We start from the raw sequence: 19,938 nt of genomic DNA, 5'->3' as shown, positions 1-19,938 counted from the left end.
AAAAAGACCCTGGATTTACTCTGAGGTGCCTAAAGAGAGAGGCATCCTTTGTCATGCTGGTTGGTAGAACAGAGGCTTGGCTTGAAAATACGATCAACTGAAGGATATACTTCTGGTTGTTGACAAGCCTTGGGCAAAAAGTGTTCTGTAGAATTTTCCATAAGCAAGGTGGAGGAAAAAAATAAGTTTTTAAAGTATAAGTACAGTTTTATATTTAGGTATAGGCATTTGTAGTTGCAGATAAATTTAGGTATAGATATATGGGTAGTGAATCTTGTTGGGGCATCTTACCCACACAACAATCTTTTAAATACCAAGAAAGAGAAATTCCCATGGAGTCATATGGAATATAGTGCACCTGCCCAGAAAGCAGATTCAGATGCTCTCTCTAAGTACCAAGTGAAACGCTTCTATAATTACCACATCTTATTACTCAAGACTCATTCCAGAACTTTCTTAAATTTTGCCTTTTGGAGGAGAAGATCACATTCTAGATTCAGATTCTATAAAGTATATAGAGCGAGGGCACTTTCTCTCTTTCTAAAACTTGCTCCACTAGGAAGGATCTTTGGCCATTTATTATCATTCATTATTCCAAGAGGAGTAAGGAGAGCACAGGGAGTCTTTCAGTGAGGCAGCCCAGCGGATCTGAGTGCAGAGCCAGTGCCCTCAGTCATGGAGCGGTGTGATGGATAGCTCTGAGCTGAGCCACGAGGAGGCAAGCAGGCCCTCCGCCTTCTGTTCTCTCCATAATCAGGCATTAACCAGGGCATCACATGTGTCCATAAGGGGGCGGGGGATGTTCCTTTCCTGCTGACAGTTATAGGCTGCTCTGGCCCTGGGAAGAAAACAGAATAAAGGAAAACCAGATCCTAGGTTACTCAGAACATGACAACCAGACACACCTAACTGACTCTTTTACTAAAAGAACCAGTTTTTAGGAAATAGTTGACCCAGAGAGATGCAGAAAACAAGCCATACATCACAAAGCTAAGGAAAAACTTCATGCTATGCTGAGGTATGGTATAGAAAGAGAATCTTCTTCTTGATCCCATTCATTATTGAATCAGAAACGGGTGCCAGACAAATGCTACCCCAAGTGACTACATATAAGACACAGAGTGAGAAAGCATTAAAAAAAAATTAAAAAAAGAACACCAATCTTTATCACATCCTGTGCAATTTCACATTTTTCTGAAAGGTCATTTTGTTTTCTCTCAGACTTAGGAAAGGGGGAAATCCTACTCCTGGAGATGATTAGCAATAATGATATCACTTTGACTCAAATAAGCATGTTGCCTCCACTCAGTGAAAGCTACAGCAGAGAGAGGCGGACTCCTCCGAAGTCACATGGCACAATCTAGGTTTTGAACACAGATCTGCCACCGTCTTGGCTCTTTGCATTAAACCTTGATTGAAAGTAACTCAAGATCTGTTAGCTTAGTAGCCTTTCCTGATCAACCACATTATCAATCACCAGCCGTATGGGAACAGGGTAGATTGTCAGCCAGCCCTGTTAGAAACCACACTTTTCCAGCTTCTAACCCGCTTTTCAGTCTTTCCAACAAATCTACCATGTGTCATGCTCTTCTTTGCCAGAGATACTATAGGAAGGAGAGTAAGCACTACTTTTTCTTAATTACCTATGTATTTATGAATGGCCAGTGGCAACTGTTGAATTTGGACAAGGTTAATAGCAACGTTCCCTCTTTCCTGACTCCTAACTCCATTTGAAACGTAGCTGAAATGGAAAGGGAATTTTCATCTGAGGAATTCTAAAGTTCAGAAGCTTCACACAATAGTGTAAGGTTTAGAAGTACTATTACTGTCTAGTCCAGTTTTTGAGTCACAACACTAGAAATAAAGAATGACAGACCCAGGGTTATTTCTTCTAGGAAAATCCGGAGAAAATTGAGTATTAGTTTTAGAAGTAGGAAAACAAAGATTTCCTTTTTTTAATCCTTTAAACTAATGGGAGTTACCCAGGGAGTGCAAACCATGAGATCCCGAATTCATCTGATAAAAGTTTAGAGGGGTTGGTGGTAAGATTTTGTGCCTGGACTGTCTCCTGGTAGCCTGCTGCAGAGAGCCGCTCTTCTGGAGAGAAATGCAGTCTTATTAAATCCCTTGTCTGGATTTGGAGTTAGAACCACATTAATTCTGAACTCTGTTCGAGAACAGTGTGACACGCTCACATCCTGCTGTGTTGATTTCTCATTCAGTACATTCAACTGGACTGTCCCGTTCCTGAGCTGGCTGGCGATTGTGGCCCTGTGTGTATTCACAGTGATCCTGTACTTCATTCCACTGAGATACATTGTCCTTGTCTGGGGTAAGTAAAGTCTTTTTTTTTTTTTTTGAAACTGTCTTAGCTGCTAAGAACAAACTATTTTTAAGGAATGAGTTATACTGTCAGTGGTTCCCTATATTTATGATCATGAAGCTACTCTATGATGAAAAGAGACGGGTCAGTTAAAAATCACAACAGGATAAAGATTTAGGTCGACCTGCAAAATGCATTTTTCTTATCTGGCATCATAGGCTCCATCATACTATAAACATGCAGTTGTGCAGATTCTTCATATATCAAAGTGTAGCTTTGTCTAGATATCACTCTGATTTATTTTCACCACTTATACGTAAACAGAGGCATTTTGATCCATATGGTGCATTTAGAACAATGTGCTTTTGTGCTGTGGTACTTTATCTTGTGGAAGTGTCAGCAAACAGGGTACTTACTATATATGGCCCCCCGTTTACGAGGTCACCTTTAGGATGCAGGAAAGGGGTCCTTGGTATTGACAGGCTGCTTAGAAATAAAAAATCTGCTTTATGTGTGTTGCACAAAGAAGTCTTCAGCAGGCTCACTTTTAAAATGTTATTATTAGGGCCAGAGAGATAGTATGGCAGGTAAGGTACTTGCCTTGCACATTGCCAATCCTGGTTTAATCCCTGTCATCACCCCCGGGGACTTCCCGGAGTGATTCCTGAGTACAGAGCCAGAAGTAAACCCTGAGTCCAGCCAGATGTGGACCAAATACCCAAAACAAAACAGAGTGTTCTATTTGGGTCCTGAATTTTCATTCATTAACTCTACATGCCATCAGTTTCTTTGAACCTAGACTCTACTCAGGTGATTGTTGGTTTCAGCATTCTTCATAGTTTTGGTTTTCTCTCCCTGCCCCCTTGTACTAAATTTACAATTTGAAAAACTCAGTTTTCACTCTCAAGATCAACAAGATAAAATGGTCACTCGTGATATATAGAAAAAGCAGTGGGGAGGTACCTGAATGATAATCCAGCAGGTAGGGTGTCTACCTTGCACGAGGCCGACTGGGTTGACTGGGTTCAATGCTCCGCACCCCCTGAGCACCACCAGCAGTAATCCTTTTGTGCAGAGCCAAGATAAGCCTAGCAAAGCTGGGTGTGGCTCAAAAAATAAACCAGTATAAATAAATATATATATAGACTACATTAAGTTTGCAAAAACGGATGGGGGAGAAATAGAATTTTCTTATTGCCCCTTGCTTATGTATACACCTAAGATGGAGAAAGATAACCAAAATAAGTCTTAACTCTGAAAACCACATGATCTAAGAGTGGAGCAGAGATGGATTAAGGAGCTTCCCATGCATACTAGGACAAGCTCCTGGACGCCACTGGGTATGACCCAACACCCTCCCTAGCCCCAAAGATAAAAAAAGAATGTTTTATTCTTTTTTTTTTTTTTGCTTTTTGGGTCACACCCAGCAATGCACAGGCGTCTGGCTCATGCACTCAGGAATCACCCCTGGCGGTGCTCAGGGGACCATATGGGATGCTGGGATTTGAACCCGGGTCGGCCGCATGCAAGGCAAATGCCCTACCCGCTGTGCTATCACTCCAGCCCCAAGAATGTTTTATTCTTTAAAATTTTTTTTTTTCTTTTTGGGTCACACCCTGCGATGCACAGGGGTTACTCCTGGGTCTGCATTCAGGAATAACTCCTAGCAGTACTCAGGGAACCATATGGGATGCTGGAAATCAAACCCAGGTCGGCTGCGTGCAAGGCAGATGACCTACACACTGCGCTATCGCTCCAACCCGATTCTTTTAAAATTTTTAAAAGAAATATGCTGTAATAAACTGAGTAGGAAGTCTGATGCTTCCGAACCCTAAAGCTTTAAGATTCCTACTTCCCTATTCTTTTAGGCTGTCTTATGCCATCTTAAGCAAGTCCTCTAACCGTTATCACTAATATTACTTTTCTATTTTGCATTGGGAATGGAGCGTACAAAATGATTTTTCTCTCCTTTTAAAAATTTTATCTCTACTACCTACTCCTTATAGAACTCAGAGTTCTGAGTACTCAGGGCTGACAGTGATGGTCAGAGGCATCACCAGGGCAGCACTGTCCATAATGTGGGGCATATGGTATGGGTAAATCGAATCCAGACCCTCCTGGCTCTTTTACCTTTTCTTTGTTTTTTTTTTTCCTTTCTGGACTACACCTGGTGGTGCTCAGCGGTTACTCCTGGCTCTGCGTTCAAGAATTATTCCTGGTGGTGCTGGGAGGACCATATAGGGTGCCAGGAATTAAACTCGGGTCAGCCATGTGCAAAACAAGAGCCCAAACAGCTGTACTATGCACCAGCCCCCACTCCTCACCCCCTCTTTTTTAAAAAAAAAAAAACTAATTTCTGTACCATAAAAAGAGTGTTCCAGGGCCTGGAGAGATAGTAGAAGAGGGTAGGGTGCTTGCCTGATATCAGGTTCCATATCAGGTCCTGAGTACCATCAGGAGTGATCCTTGAGCACAGATCCAGGACTAAGCCCAGAGCACTCCCCAATAATTAGAAAGTGCTTCTTCAATGAGGAGACTACTTTCACTATCCAAAAGAAGAGGCATTTAAGTCATATTCTTGCTCCACATTGTAAGTTCAAGCCCTCTTCTTTCATTCCTTCCTCTGATATTTAAAACAGATGCTGTTTTATTGCAGAGACGAGGGAAGGATGCTAGGTGTGGCGGCTTATTACCTCTAACCTGCCCAGGGTCAGGCCTGCCAGCTCAGTTGTGACAGGTGAAGCTTTGGTTTTGCTTCTCCAGGTTCTCAGCAACTGGAGTCTCTGGAAGACATCTGGTTCTGTAACCTGGGGTGGCCTTCTTGGCTCGCTCTCTTCAGTGTAATTTTTAGAGAATGTGTTTGTTTGAGAATCTTGTTTCATCAATGAAATGAAACAAAAACAATATTCCTTTAGTGATAGGTGATTGCTGAAATAGTAATAAAAATTTTTAGACCTGGGCCTCATATGAGGAGACAGAGACCAAAATCATATTCTGCTAAATTCCCTGAAAAACAACGAAAATTTTCTAGTTTATGACCCTGCTTTCAGCAGCCTGTTGATAAACCAATAAAGCCTGGGTTTTATTTTTTAACACATGGTGTATATGATTGGTAATATCAGTGAACTGTAAGTTTCAGGGGGTATATTTGTAGTGTGCTTAGAGGCCAGAGAGAGAGTACAGTGGGAGAGACAGTCACTGCAGGCAACGTCTACGGTGCGCTCCCCCGGCACTGCATATGGGCCCCTGAGCCCCGCCAGAAGTGATCCCTGAGCACAGAGTAGGGAGAAAGTCTTGAGCACTGCCAGGCATACCCCCCAAACCAAAACAGGCAAGCCCAAACCACTACGCAGTAGTATAGGTATTATTTTGACATTTCTTTTATCTTTTTTGTTTGTATATTTCACTTTCATTTGCACTTGCCCTTCATGCGTATTTTTCTTCTAGTAGTAAAGAGGATTTAACTGCTGAGTAATTTTTTTCTATAGGTAGATATGGCTCAACTGCCAGTGTTTTGACCATTCGAACCCAGAGGAAATTAAGTTAATCAAGACATCTTTTATGAATATATTTTTATAAGAATTAGGTTGGAATTTCTTGAAATTTAAAAGGAAAACTGGACTTAAAAAAACTGATATCAAAATGTTGGAATGGAAAATTTTGTTGTTATGATGTCTAAAATCTTCTGTCTTAGCAACTCTCAAGTGCATATTAGTTACCATGCTGTATATTACATCCTAATAATGTATTTTCTAAAAGGACTGTGTACCTTTTTCCCGCCTTCACTCTCCTTCCCCACTCTCCCATTGCTCGCCACTGCCATATCACAACCAGTCAGTTCTCTGCGTCTATGGTTTGGTCTTGTAGTTTTTACATTCCACATGAGATCACTTAGTGTTTGTTTTTTTCTACATTATTTCCCTTAACATAATATTATAGTGTCACAAATATTAGGATTGTCTTCCTTTTATGGCTGAGTAATATTCTTTCATAAATATTTACAGAGATCATATTTTCTTTATTCATGGAAGGAGACTTTGACCTTTTTCCATGTCTTAGATACTGTAAATAATGCTGCAGTTAAATATGGAGGGTCATATATATTTTCAAATTTGGTTGTTTTTATTTTTTGATAAATAGTAGAATTGCAACATCACTACATCATATGGTACCTTTTTGTATGTATGGGGGGGAGATACACTTGGTGGTATTTAGTGTACTCCTGACTCTGCTCAGGGGTGATCCCTCTGGTGCTCAGGAGACCATGTTTGGTGCTGGAGATCAACTAGAGCTGGCCCTGCCCTATCTTTTCAGCCCTGGTTGTTCAATATTTTGAAGGACTTTGATACCATTTTCTACTGTGACTCTATTAATTTACACTTTCACCAGTAGTGCGCCACTGCTCTCTGTTGAGTATACAAGATTGCTGGAGTGACCCCATTGTGTAATGTTCTTCTTCATCTCTTCCTACAGTGTTTGTGTTAAAGTCTACTTTATATGATGTATAACTATCCTAGATTTCTTTTGATTTTCATTTGCAAGGAACAACTTTCTGGAAGAAGCCTATAATTTGCATATTAGTCCACTTTATATTGTCTTGTGAGTTCCTTGAGGTATCTTCACTTCTCCTTTATTTCTTTCTACTACTGTTGGAGTTAGACTACTTTACAGTCTGCATTGCTAATTTGGTTTTTATTTTTTTAGCTTCATCTAGTCGTCTACTGAATCCTTGTAGTGTATTCTTAAGTTCAGTTATTGTATTCTTCAACCCTTTGTCTTCTGTTGGGTACTTTATTATATTTTTTCTTTCTTGATGTTCTTACTGAGTTGATCCATTCTTCTCCAGAATGGACAGGTGTCTCTATAATCACTAGACTTTTTACCAAGTAAGTCATATATCTGTCACCGTATCACTGTCATCTCATTGCTCATCGGTTTGCTCAAGCGGGCACCAGTAACATCTTCATTGTGAGACTTGTTACTGTTTTTGGCTACGGGTCGCTTGCCAGGCTCTGTTGTGGGGGCAAGATGCTCTCAGTAGAGGGGCTCTCTGAGAGGGGCGGAGGAATAGAACCCAAATCATATATCTACATTAGATTCAAGTTTTCCCTCCGCACATTTATTCTTTAATTTCCATTCCCATTTTTTCTTTGTTTTACTGTGTTGATTTTTAAGTGCTGGATCTAAAAAACATCTTTCTCTGTTTGGGCTTTACGGCGTGAACTTGAGCATAAGATAACCTATCAACTACCTTAGCTTGAGGTGTATCTTTGTGATTTCCTCAGCACACTCTTGATTGTAAATGGTTTTCAATACTTGAAGGTGTGACAAGATTTGTCACTGTCCCACAGAGAAGTAACTCCGCCAGCACCAAGTTTCAGGCTGAGTGGAAGTCAGGTCCTCAGTCAGAAGCAGCAGGAATAAACATGAATCTGTCTATATATATGTATATATACACTTATGGGACTTAAAGTGTAAACCTTGCTGGCACTTGGTCCCAGGTGATCTAACACAGGCAGCTGCAAAAAGTTGAAGCTTTACATGAATGTATACATTGCTGTCTAGGAGATACTTGAATGAGGCAAAAGGAGAACACAGAGATGGCATGCACAGGTTTCTTTTCCTGAGGCACACCTGTAGTTCCCTATGTGTGGGCCGAGCTTTGAGCATGGATAAGCAAGTACATCTCTTTTGCAGAAGATGTTGAATGTATTTTTACTTGGTATCTCTAGGAGCCTACCAAGAACTATTTTTTATTTTTTTTGGGTCCACACCTGGCTGTGCTCCAGAGCCAGCTGTTTACAACCAGCATACTCCTGGCTCTGTGCTTAGGGATCATGCCTGGCAAGGCTCAGAGGACCATGTATATGAGACATCAGGGTTGGCTTCATGCAAGGCAAGTGCCTTACTATACTATCTTTCCAGCCTCTCTTCTATTTTTATCATCCCATGTGATTTAGCATACAAATTCTCCTATATACCAAAGCCAGTAGACAGTTATCTACCAGGATGGGAATACAAAGACTAGGGCACCAGAATTAAAAAAAAACAAAACAGTGCACCAGATATGTGCCAGAGCACCATTCAGGGAGATACCTGTGCTCCCATGACACCCATGAACTCCAAAAATAGCTGAAATCTCTACAAAGGATAATGGTGAGCTCAAAGGTAGGTATCTAATTAGAAGTTCTCTCCTCAGGCTGCAGTTGGGATAATAAGCTAATTGGTATCTTCCCACTTGAGTTCCTGGGTCTGTTGTCTCTTTTTATATCCTTAAGGTTGTTGTAGTTTACAGGGGGCTTAGCCGTGCTGGGGTGTGTGTGTGTGTGTGTGTGTGTGTGTGTGTGTGTGTGTGTGTGTGTGTGTGTGTGTGTGTGTGTGTGTGGTCCCAGGTATCTGTGAAACTCCTCTCCAGAAGACAAGGGCACTATGGTGTGTGGTGGGGGAGAATTATGGCAGCGAGTATAAATATGACACTTGCTGAGATTTAGAGGCAAAAAAGGAAAAGGCAGCAACTAGAACAAGGCAGAACACAAAGATAATACCTGCCAGCCTTGGTCTCCAGAGAGCCCCACAGAGGACCCACGAGTGTGTTCCAAAGTAGGTATGTATCTCTGGGCTTAGAGTCAAGGACAAATAATTATATCTCACATGAAGTCTGGCAGCTTGTGATCCACTCGGCCATGCTGATCCCTAGGGACAAAAGCTTAGGACCTATAAGAACCCTTTTCTACCCGTTGCAGTGTAACTTGTTTTTGTCCCTGATTGTAGAGTTATATAACATTGTTGTGTGACACACAGACATCGTAGAGTTGCTGGTCAATTATTAGTTCTTTCTCAGTGGGGTTCCACATAGAGGGAGATATTAGGGAGGTTAAGTTCTGGGTGTTCCTATAGTGCCATCTTTACTAGTTTCCCTTTTAGAAAGCATTTTTTTAATGCTTTTTTTTTAAGTGGGATGGAGGTGAGTTGCTTTTAGGTAAGGTTTAGTAGACATACAATCTTGACATTTTTTCCAACATTACCTGAAATAACAAAAGACTGCCAGTTTTTAAGTAAATAATTAAATAGTTTTGAAGATGGTAACACTGAACTCACCTCCTTCACCGAACACACCAAAATCTAGAGCTAAATTTGATACAAATCCACTTGGGGTTAGCGGGTATCTAACACGTACCCCACCTCCATTGGCTACTTCAACCCTTGGGAACTGTACTGGTTCCTAAAGTGTCTTGTAGTAAAAACCAACATGTATATTTAAAGGGACTAAGAGGCCATTACAGGGAACTATGAAAAACATTTTTGAGCCACACGCGGAAGTGCTCAGAGATCACTCCTGGTTGTGCTAGGGGACCGTACAAGGTGCTAAGGCTTGAATTTAGGCTGGTAGTGTGCAAAATAAGCACACTACTGGCTCTGGTCCCTCTTTTCAAAGAGCAGTTGAGAACAGGTTACAGGCATGATAATGTTTATGCTTTTGGTGTACAGAAGCAGCACCCTCACCACCACCAAAGCACCCATGACTACCACTATCCTGTGTAAGTTCTCTCTGTGTGTCCCCTGCCCCCTCACTGCTTAGTAGCCCTAGTTTTGTACTTTTTCTTTTATTTTTTTAAGGCACTCTTATTTACAGAGTTGCTCATAATACATCTGTTTTCAGCACACTGTTCCAAACAACAACCCCACTACCCATGTTCTCTTTCCTCCATCAATATTCCCAGGTTCCCTCACACTTCCCAGCCTATCCCCTTGGCAGGCATATAACAATTTTTTTCATATTACTTGCCCCAATAAAACTTAAGGAAATGGGAAATGGAATTATCAGAAAATAAATCAGTAAAAGTCAATATGTGATGTTTGATTGCTGTATGATTCTAACCTATGTAAACAGAGGAATTCAAATCATTTAATATAATATACTGTTTATTCTCATTTACATAACTAAGTTTTCAACTCTGACATTTAAAATATATTGCATTAAGTTTTATTTTGTGGGGCTGGAACGATAGCACAGCGGGTAGGGTGTTTGCCTTGCACTCGGCCAACCCAGGTTGGCTTCCCAGCATCCCATATGGTCCCCCTGAGCACCGCCAGGAGTAATTCCTGAGTGCAGAGCCAGGAGTAACCCCTGAGCATTGCCGGGTGTGACCCAAAAAGAAAAAAAAGTTTTATTTTGTATTCAAACCTTACTGTGGTGATTATGATGTTTTCCCTGTCATAAATAAAGTTTTAAAAAAAATTCTGTGCTGGGGGCTGGAGCGATAGCACAGCGGGTTGGGCATTTGCCTTGCACGCGGCCAACCTGGGTTCGATTCCCAGCATCCCATATGGTCCCCTGAGCACTGCCAGGGGTGATTCCTGAGTGCAGAGCCAGGAGTAACCCCTGAGCATTGCTGGGTGTGACTTAAAAAGAAAAAAATTCTGTGCTAACATATTTTAGAGTTTCCATGATATAGGCTAAACCTTCACATGTAAAATTTAGCAAGAGTTAAGAGGATTAAAAAAATTTAAATGGGAAGTATGAAAAGGTCTATAATAGTACAGAGTATTTTATTTTAAGGTATATTGTTTTATATCAGAAAATATACTATGGATACTGCTGCATTAATAAGTAAAAGATGATAATAAAATATCTCTGGATTAAAAAAAGATCAGATATATAACCATCAATATAAATGTGACATTAATTCATTATTGAAAATATATAAAATCCCTTAGCAATCTGTCACTGTCACTGTATCACTGTCATCCCGTTGATCATCGATTTGCTCCAGCGGGCCTAGTAACGTCTCCATTCATCCTAGCCCTGAGATTTTAGCAACCTCTCTTTACTCATCCTTCCCAATGGTGTCACATTAGAGGCTCTTCAGGGTCAGGGGAATGAGACCCATCATTGTTACTATATTTGGCATATGAATACGCCACAGGGAGCTTGCCAGGCTCTCCCCCCTTAGCAAACATAGCTAAGCTAGTAGAAGGTAACTATATGCACCAATAGTGAGTGCCATACCTAATGCCATATGATGAGAAGTTTCTCCTGTCCTTTAAAGGTGTTCTTTTAACACTTCTTCCAAAACTGGTTTCAAGGTCATGAATTGCCTAAGCTGTTGCCTGTCCATGAAGTTCTGTATCATGTCTTCAAATAGGAAAGAAAATCTAGCTGGGTATCCTTGGTGAGGTGTTCATTTTGGTGTGTTTTTGTACTATATCTCTCCACTCTCTTCTGACTCATAGAATCTCATTTAATAGATCTGCAGTAAATCTTATGGACTCTTCTTTGTAAGTTCCTTTTCTGGTTTTGCTGCTTTCAATACTCTGTATCTTTAGATTTTGTCATTTTGAGTACCACGTGTCTTGGAGATTTCCTAGTTGAGTCCAAATTTCCCACCTTATGATGTTTTCCACAAAGGCCTCCTCCTTTGGAGCTCCTTGATCTTTTGTTCAGCTGCCCATATTCTGCTATTCAGAGCTTCTATTGATTTTTTTATATAACTTACCATGCTCTTCATTTTTCTCATCTCTGATAATAGATTCTTTTCTTCTGACTCATACTTTCTTGTGTTTTTCTACCAATGCCTTCATTTATTTGAACTCACTGAACATCCTCATCATGGTGTCACTAAAGTTATTGTCTGAGGATTTACTGAACTGGTTGGTGGTGTTTATGTCTTCAGTGATACCGTTTTTGCTCACGGAGCTTAGTTGACTGCTACATGTTTGGTTGTCTAGTGTTCTTGCTGTGCTGGGGTTGAGTCTTTGTAGTTAGACATCCTGGAAGATGCTGAAGGATTAGGCTGGGGGTTACTGGCTTTCTTTTTGCCCATCTTCACTGAGTGATAAAAAATATAACTGTGAGCAGACTGTAGTCTGTTGAGCAGATCTGTCACATGGCCTCATAAGCAACTGTGCACTTCAGGAGCTGTGGTGTGGGGCTGTAATATGGTGCAGGTTGGGTGCAGATGCTGCTGGGACTTCGCCAGAAGGGAGGGGCTCTGCCTCCTATCCAGGAGTGGGCCCAATACTGGATGTCGGTTATACCTCTCCAAACCCAAACTTCCCCATGTGCTAAAAAAAAAAAAAATACAAGCACAACTTCTGAGTCCTGTGACACTGAGGAAAGGGCAAGAAATGTTTTGATAGGTATGTTTGTAGAAATTTTTTTCCTGTTGGGAAAAAGTCAATGAGGTAGAATATACAATAGCCATTGAGTTGGGAAGGAGGGAAACAGAAAGAAGGAAAGAGGAGATGAAGAAGGAAAGGAGGGAAGGAGAAAACTGGTTTTATTGGTTCACTCAGTCCAGGTTAAAAGGCAGCTCCATCTGTCTTCAAATCACTGCAACACTTTTGCCGGAAATATGTTTTCTGTAACTCTAAACTTTGAAAATTTCAATAATGTTTGATCTTTCACTTTTTCAGGTATCAATAAATTTACAAAAAAACTTCGAAGTCCTTATGCAATTGATAACAACGAACTACTTGACTTCCTTTCCAGAGTTCCTTCAGATGTACAAGTGGTATGTAGATTTCATTATTATTCCTTTAGTGCAGTATGGTATTAAGTTTTAACTTTTATATCCTTTTAATTTTAAAAGGTTTTAGAAGAACCAGGTGAAGTTAATCAAGCCTGTAGCAGATGTGGTCATATAGGAATTTAGCACAGTTGGGGTGTTATCCAAGAAGAACTTATGGAGACTGGGGAAGGAAATGTGTGTGTGGGGTTGCACCACAACCTACCAAGGCAGTCAGGCACAATTCTTTCTGAAGGGAAGCCATCATTACCTGGGCAGGACGAAGCAGTATATTAGATGATCAAAACATAATGTGCTACTGGACATTTGAGAGGTAAAGCTTCTTTACATAATTTGCACAAATTAAGTGAATGAAGGAAGAGTGGTTGCTTTGTGATGACATGGGCACAGTTTACTCCTTGAAAATGCTTTAAGATGATGTTTATCGACCATTGACTGTTTCAGAGTAAAATAAGAAAGGATTCTGTGAAATCTTGAAGCTGGACTGCAGGGATACGTCTTCCTTTAGTTGAGTCTTTGATATCAGAGATTGGGCTGAATGGGAATTAAGTATATACTAAAGAAACAAAAGATAAACTGCAAAATACCTTGAGATCGTAAAATACCCCTTCAAACTAGATGGGGATGATTTGGTTTTTAATGCCACATGTTCTGTACAGTGGAGACCCCAGCCCGTTACCAACGTTCCCATCAGGGCCCTCATGTAGACGCTGGCAGGATTTCCCTTCTGACTCCTGCTCTATCATTCCATTGTTTTCTGCATCCCAGCTGCAGATCTCAGCTTCCAGAGTGAATGGTTTTTTCCCCCCAAGCATAGTCTCTCATTCCTTTGCTTTCCTTCCTTTGCCAGAGTGGCCACCTGACCAGTCTTTCTCTGAACTCTGTTTAAACAGGTGCAATACCAAGAACTGAAACCAGATCCTTCTCATAGCCCATGTAAAAGGAAGAAAAACAATCTGGGCTAGCCAACTCCCAGCACTGAGGAGACCCGCATCTGTTTGGAAAGATAAAAGAAAAAGCCTCCGCCTCAGCAGCATTTCCTTTCTTTCTACTTTTTATTTATTTTGACTTTTTTTTTTTTAAAAAAATCATGATCGAGAGAATTTGTAAATAGTGTACAAAGGCATATGTCTTTGAAAATATACTTCCATTGTACAGAATCAATTTGATAAAGGTTTAGCTACTGTTGCGTGAAAGATTTGTTAGCTGTGGATCATACTATAACACAGGGGGTCAAGAAATGTAAGAATGGTGATATTAGAAGCTCCAGACGTCTCTAATTACAAGTGAAAGAACCAGAATATTAGATTAGATGCTCAGCTGTGCTGATTAAATCGACATGAAATGTAAATGTCCATTTAAGTTTTTTTATGTAACTTTTTTTTTAATCTGAAAACAATCTATTACAGTTTCTATGTTTTATACATTTTAAAAGAGGAAGGGGGATCCCGAAAACCTGAAAAATGAAACAGATGCATTTCAATTTAACAAAGATTCTGTCTTCAAATCCTGACATTCATTCCTGTGCAAATTCTTTGGGTATAACTTGTGTGATCTGAAGCTAATGAGTGAAGGTACACTCACCTCTCACGAGAAATTTTCACACTCTGCAATCCTACAGAAAACTTTCAAACCTTCTATCATTCCATTAAAAACCTTAACATTTCAACAGGTCTACACATAAATACTGCCAGATTTATAAATGATTGCCTATCTGACTTTTTATATATGCCACTCCTTTATACCATGTGAGCAAATTCTAGTACCCCAGTTCAGTTGACAAAAATACTAGCAAACTAAATCTGTGTGACTTTTGGTGTCAGATTATTCCTCTGTGCATCTAAAAAAGTTATTACTCGAGTGTTCTAGCAGAGAAAAAAAATATCTGCTTTCTCATTAGGTTATTGAAATGCTTTAATACATACTATGATTTCTGTTATTAGTGTGAATTTTAATGTAGAGGAGAATGCAGTGTGCTATGTGATATGCCAGTGTTACATTCATTTCTGGAAAAATATCATTCTTGATAATATGAATGCATGAAAACCTATTTTGTATAATAAACTGCTTATGAGGAGGGGGAATTTGCCTTCAAAAAGTTTCACTACTTACTATAGAATCTATACTTAAAAATTGCATTTCCTTATGGTAGTTTTTGTATCTAACTCCCTGTTATATCAAGGGAATATACCTCTGGAGGGAGCATTGGTGAGGATATCTTACTTTCCTGAGTTGGTAGGGGACTTAGCTTGTTTAAAATCGTTGCAGACAATGTTTTGCACTACTTTATTAATAATAGACTAGGGAAGGTGGAGGTTTATTGCTGAAAAAAAAAATGTAAAATAGCCTGAGGAGCAAGTAATATATATTTCACTATAAAGGAAGGTTCTTTAAAAAATATTCTTTAAAAATAAATTTAATCTCATCAAAGCTGATTTTTAAAGTATTTTTATTTAAAAGCTATGTTGTTAAATACTATTTCTTATGATAGAAATATTTTGATGTTTATATACTATGCCTGAAAGAATGTCAATTAAATTCCCTTTCTACAGAAAGGCTTGACCTCAAAAAAATGCTGTATTTAGCGTATCATGTTTATAACGACATGCTCACATCTCCATACGATCACTGTTTGTTGCGAAAACATAATATTCCATGAAGTTGATGTTACTACAGAAAGTTTACTGATGGGATAATTGGTCTGACATAAATTTTGATTATACCTTGTGTGAGATTTATGTTCTGTGCCGACATTGTCTACTCAAATGTCTATGGGCAGGCCTGATACTCTACAACTTCAGATGTACCTAGTGGATAGTAACCATTAACAGATGACTAATTTCTGTTTCATTCTATCAAATTTCAGATGTTTAGTTCAATGGTAATGTTGACTATACACTCACTGCATTAAATAAAAAATCTTTTCTATGTATGATCCTGCTCTTTTTTCCCCCTTTGGCAACTGAGGGTTGAGTGATGATTCTGTGACTATTTTTTATAAATGATACTTCACTTGAGAAATCCAGGTTTGGGTTGGATAAACAAGGATTTCCTGACTATTGGATTAAACTTAATGCCTTCATAGGGGTGAATCTCACGAAAGCTGATAGACTGAGAATATTTAGAGTCCTGAAAGTGATATTAAAGGGGGCCAAAGAGTACAAAAGTTAAGGCACTGAGGTAGCATGCAGCTGTGACAACAATGGTTTAAATTATTGGCACCACATATGGTTCCCTGAGCACAGAGACTCAAGTGGCCCTTGAGTACAGTTGGGTGTGGCAAAAACAAAAAAACCTAGTGATTTTCAGCAATCTTCTTTGCTTTCATCTCTATTAAATAAAATTCACATTCACACTCAAAACTAGAGATGTTATAATTATTTCAGTTAACACTCGTTAAGTGTTCCTAAATGTTTATAATATTTCTTCATTTTGTATTCACTTATTAAAAAATCTAAGTGATGGGTGTGATGTTGGAAGTGTGCAAGAGACTGTTACAAATAGTATTATAAATTAGATTCACAATAAAAATTAAATATATATACATATATAAAGAGAGAGAACAATATTGCTGCTAGTCCAGAAATCTAAATGAAGAAAATCATCGTTGCGCTTCTTACAAAAGTGTCATGTATCATTAAATTTAAATTAATGCTTACTTGAATTCTGGAACTTCAAATGTTGAATGTGTATATTCAACATTTGAATATCGAGAGAGACAGAGAGAGAGAGAGAGAGGAGAGAGCGCAGATATATAGCTACTAGTTTGAGTATCTAGGATAAGCCATTTCTGTTAAGTATGAGTTAAAGTCACATTAAATGATAATATAGTTAATTCTTAAGACTCTTGACATTCCTTTGTATGCAAGTATGCAAGGACTGCACCCAAAAGTGTGTAATGTCCTGGTTCAAGTAACAACCAAAGTCACCAAAGGAAAGGGTTGCCTTCCATGGAGGAATGTGGGAGGACCCATGATCCAGTGGGGTCTTTGGGATTTAAAAAACCCTAGAAAGGTCTCTCATTATCTAAATAGTAATGTGAAAGTAAAAATCAAGTGTCTAAAGTAGCTACATGATGAAGAAAACAAGAACATTGTTAAAAAATTTGGTGGAATTCAATGATTTGCCTATTTTTCCAAAAAGATCTGAGTTAAGAACCAAACGCCAAAGTTTTAACAAATATGTGATTGGGATCTTCTTTCATTCTAAAACAACAAAAACATTCAAGAACAAAAAATGTTCTATTGCATGTACTAGTAATATTTTTGTAGACATGCTTTTTATTTGTATCAGGCTATTTAGTGTTCATAAGCCAGTGAAATATTTTAAGTCCATTAAAAAAAAAAGTTACCAAATGGCAACTGCTAGTTGTTTTAGTTATTAACATGGCTGCTCTAATAAACAGAAAGTTTTATCTGTATTAAAGGAAAACAAAAATAGTTCCCTAAATACAGTGGTGCCAAAGTTTTTTTCAGTTGGGAGTTAAAATCAAAATTGCAACAATGTTCTTTCAAAAGAGAAGAGGAGCGAACAGCAGAGTCCAACGGCCCAGGGAGGAAAGCGTCTAGGAGCTGGCGAAGTGGCTGCATACAGTTGCTGCTAGGAGTGATGCAAGGTGACAGGACAGGGAGATTCAGTGCCATTTTCCCACTCAAGATCAACTCCAAAATGACATGAATCAACAAGGTCAAGGTCCTTGACTTGTGGTTAATAAGTTTAGGGAAGATGCTAACTGCAAAGAAAAGTGTGTAGGAACATGATCAAGGTCTCTCACTAAGGAGAGTGAGAGAGCAGTTAAGAATCATAGAGATCTGTTCTGCAGACCCTAATGCCCAGAAAGGGGTGGGGGACATAGAAGGGGAGAGAAGGAAAGTGCCTGCCACAGAACTATGCTGGGGTGGGAGGGAAATGGGGCCATTGCTGGTGGAAATGGACACCAGTGGAGGGATGGGTGTTGGATCATTGTGTGACTGCGACTGGATCATGGACAGCTTTGTAACTATGTATTTAACGATGACTCAAAAAAATTAAAATTGGGGGAAAAAAAGAATCAGAGATAGCTGGACAATAGAATAATGGTGAGAAAAGAAATTCCAGTATTTGTCTTGAGGTGGCTTAGAATGAGTTTTTAAGATTCAATGTTTTTTGATCACTATCACGATCACCTCATTGATCGTCGATTTGCTTGAGCGGGCCCAGTAACGTCTCCCTTCATCCTAGCCCTGAGATTTTAGCAGCCTCTCTTTACTCATCCTTCCCAACAGTGACACATTAGAGGCTCTTTCAGGGCCAGGAGAATGAGACCCATCACTGTTACTGTGTTTGGCATATGAATACACCACAGGGAGCTTGCCAGGCTCTCCCATGTGGGCAGGAAAACTCCGTAGCTTGCCAGGTTCTCCAAAGGGGAGAATTAGGCTATAAAATGTCGCTTCCGGGAACTTGGTTTTATAGTCTTTGGATGTTGGCCGTTGATGGGATTACGCGGCAAGGTGTGTGTGTGTGTGTGTGTGTGTGTGTAGGGAGGGAGGGGGGCAGTTTTGGGTTGTGATTGCCTAGCTACTGGAAAATGGGGGATCTGGGCGAAGAATCCCAGTCCTGATCCGAGCAGGATTGGAGATCTCAGCCCCAGGTCCCACACACCTGGGTTCCTCTGCTGGTTCCTTCATGCATGAGGCTCATCCGGACATGTGGAGAGGGTCCTTGAGCATAGCTGTGGCTGGGTTCTGGAGGTCTTCAGCTATTTTTTGATACTCCAAAGAATAGTTTTAAACTAAACTCTACATTGCTCTCATAAAACAATATAAGTAGTGATTACTACCACCACAAGGCAAAATGTTGTGTATGATTGAATACTGAAATAACAGAAAACAATATATTACAGTCAAGAATAAAATCTTGGGCTGGTGAGAGTGTAAGAGGTAGGCACCTATCTTGCCCAGCTGACCTGGTTTGATCCCTGGCACCCCATTTGGTCCCCTGAGCACAGATCCAGGAGTAAAAACACTGAGTACTGTCAGGTGTTGTCCCCCCCAAATAACAACAAAATAAATATTAATAAGCTCTTAAAAACAATCAGAAATTTTTGTATGTTGTTAAATATTAGGCAGAGAGGTCCAAGATTGGTGATCTGATATTAGTCACAAAAGCAGCTCACTTGAAACGACTTTATATAATGGTACAACAATTTGCTTCTATATTTTTGTCTAAGAAATCTTACTTCAGATTCCATTAACAGAACTGGCAAATCATATAGACATATATGTGTTTCAGAAATAATCCACCTAGAAAATAATATTAAATCAATTTAATGATGCAGTCTTTAAATAAACTCAAGTGATGCCTCACTTTATTTGATTACACATATTGCACACTACTCTTCAATTTCTCTGCCGGTTAAGAAAAATGTACTTTCACAAATAAGGGAAAAGATGGAGGCCAGGGAGATAGCTCAAAGGGCTGGGACACATGTTTTACATGTGCAAGGTTTGAGTGGGGTCTCTATTATCAAACGCAGAGCTGGAACCACCCGTCAGGCTGAGCACCTCTGTGAAGCCCTGCCTGCCCACTCCCCACCTCCAACCCATGCCCATGCCACAAAAGAAATGAGGAATCCAGAAGTCCTTTCTCGGGGGAAGAGCACAAGTTACCTTCCACTTGATAATTTAACCAAGAATCAGACAAACTTTTGTGGAGTGGAGAACCAGTTCCTCAGCTGCTTCTTACTGCATTCTGATGCTAATGCAAAGCACACCCACGTGCTTCAGCTCAAATGACTGCTTCTGTATGAAAGTTCAAAAGATAAAATCTGCATCAAGGTGACTTTTTTTTTTCTTTTTGAGTCACACTCAATGATGCTCAGGGGTTACTCCTGGCTCAGCACTCAGGACCTACAATTGGCGGGGCATGGAGGACCAGATGGAATGCTGGGAATCGAACCCGGGCCAGCTGTATGCAAGGCAAACGCCCTAGGAATCAAACCTCGGTCAAGGCAAATGCCCTACACAGTGCTATCACTCTGGCCCTGAAGACAGACTCCCTCCCTCCTTCGTGAAGCAATATTGTCTTGTTGAAAAAATGGCTTTA

General features: G+C 39.8%; 1 protein-coding gene across 1 annotated transcript in view; it reads left to right on the top strand.

Annotated features, from left to right (window-relative positions):
- The window catches only part of MCTP1 (multiple C2 and transmembrane domain containing 1), a 670,427-nt gene extending 654,643 nt beyond the window's left edge, over window positions 1–15,784 (top strand). Inside the window, exons 19-21 of the mRNA XM_055131251.1 lie at window positions 2,223–2,332; window positions 12,740–12,837; window positions 13,746–15,784. Of these exons, the coding sequence (XP_054987226.1) occupies window positions 2,223–2,332; window positions 12,740–12,837; window positions 13,746–13,817 (280 nt within the window). The 3' untranslated portion in view covers window positions 13,818–15,784. The remainder of the gene's footprint in view (window positions 1–2,222; window positions 2,333–12,739; window positions 12,838–13,745) is intronic.
- Window positions 15,785–19,938: the final 4,154 nt, after the last annotated feature.

This window comes from Sorex araneus, chromosome 1 (genome assembly GCF_027595985.1).
Source record: "Sorex araneus isolate mSorAra2 chromosome 1, mSorAra2.pri, whole genome shotgun sequence".
Taxonomy (NCBI): domain Eukaryota; kingdom Metazoa; phylum Chordata; class Mammalia; order Eulipotyphla; family Soricidae; genus Sorex; species Sorex araneus.
This window is presented reverse-complemented; position numbering and strand designations above follow the sequence as displayed.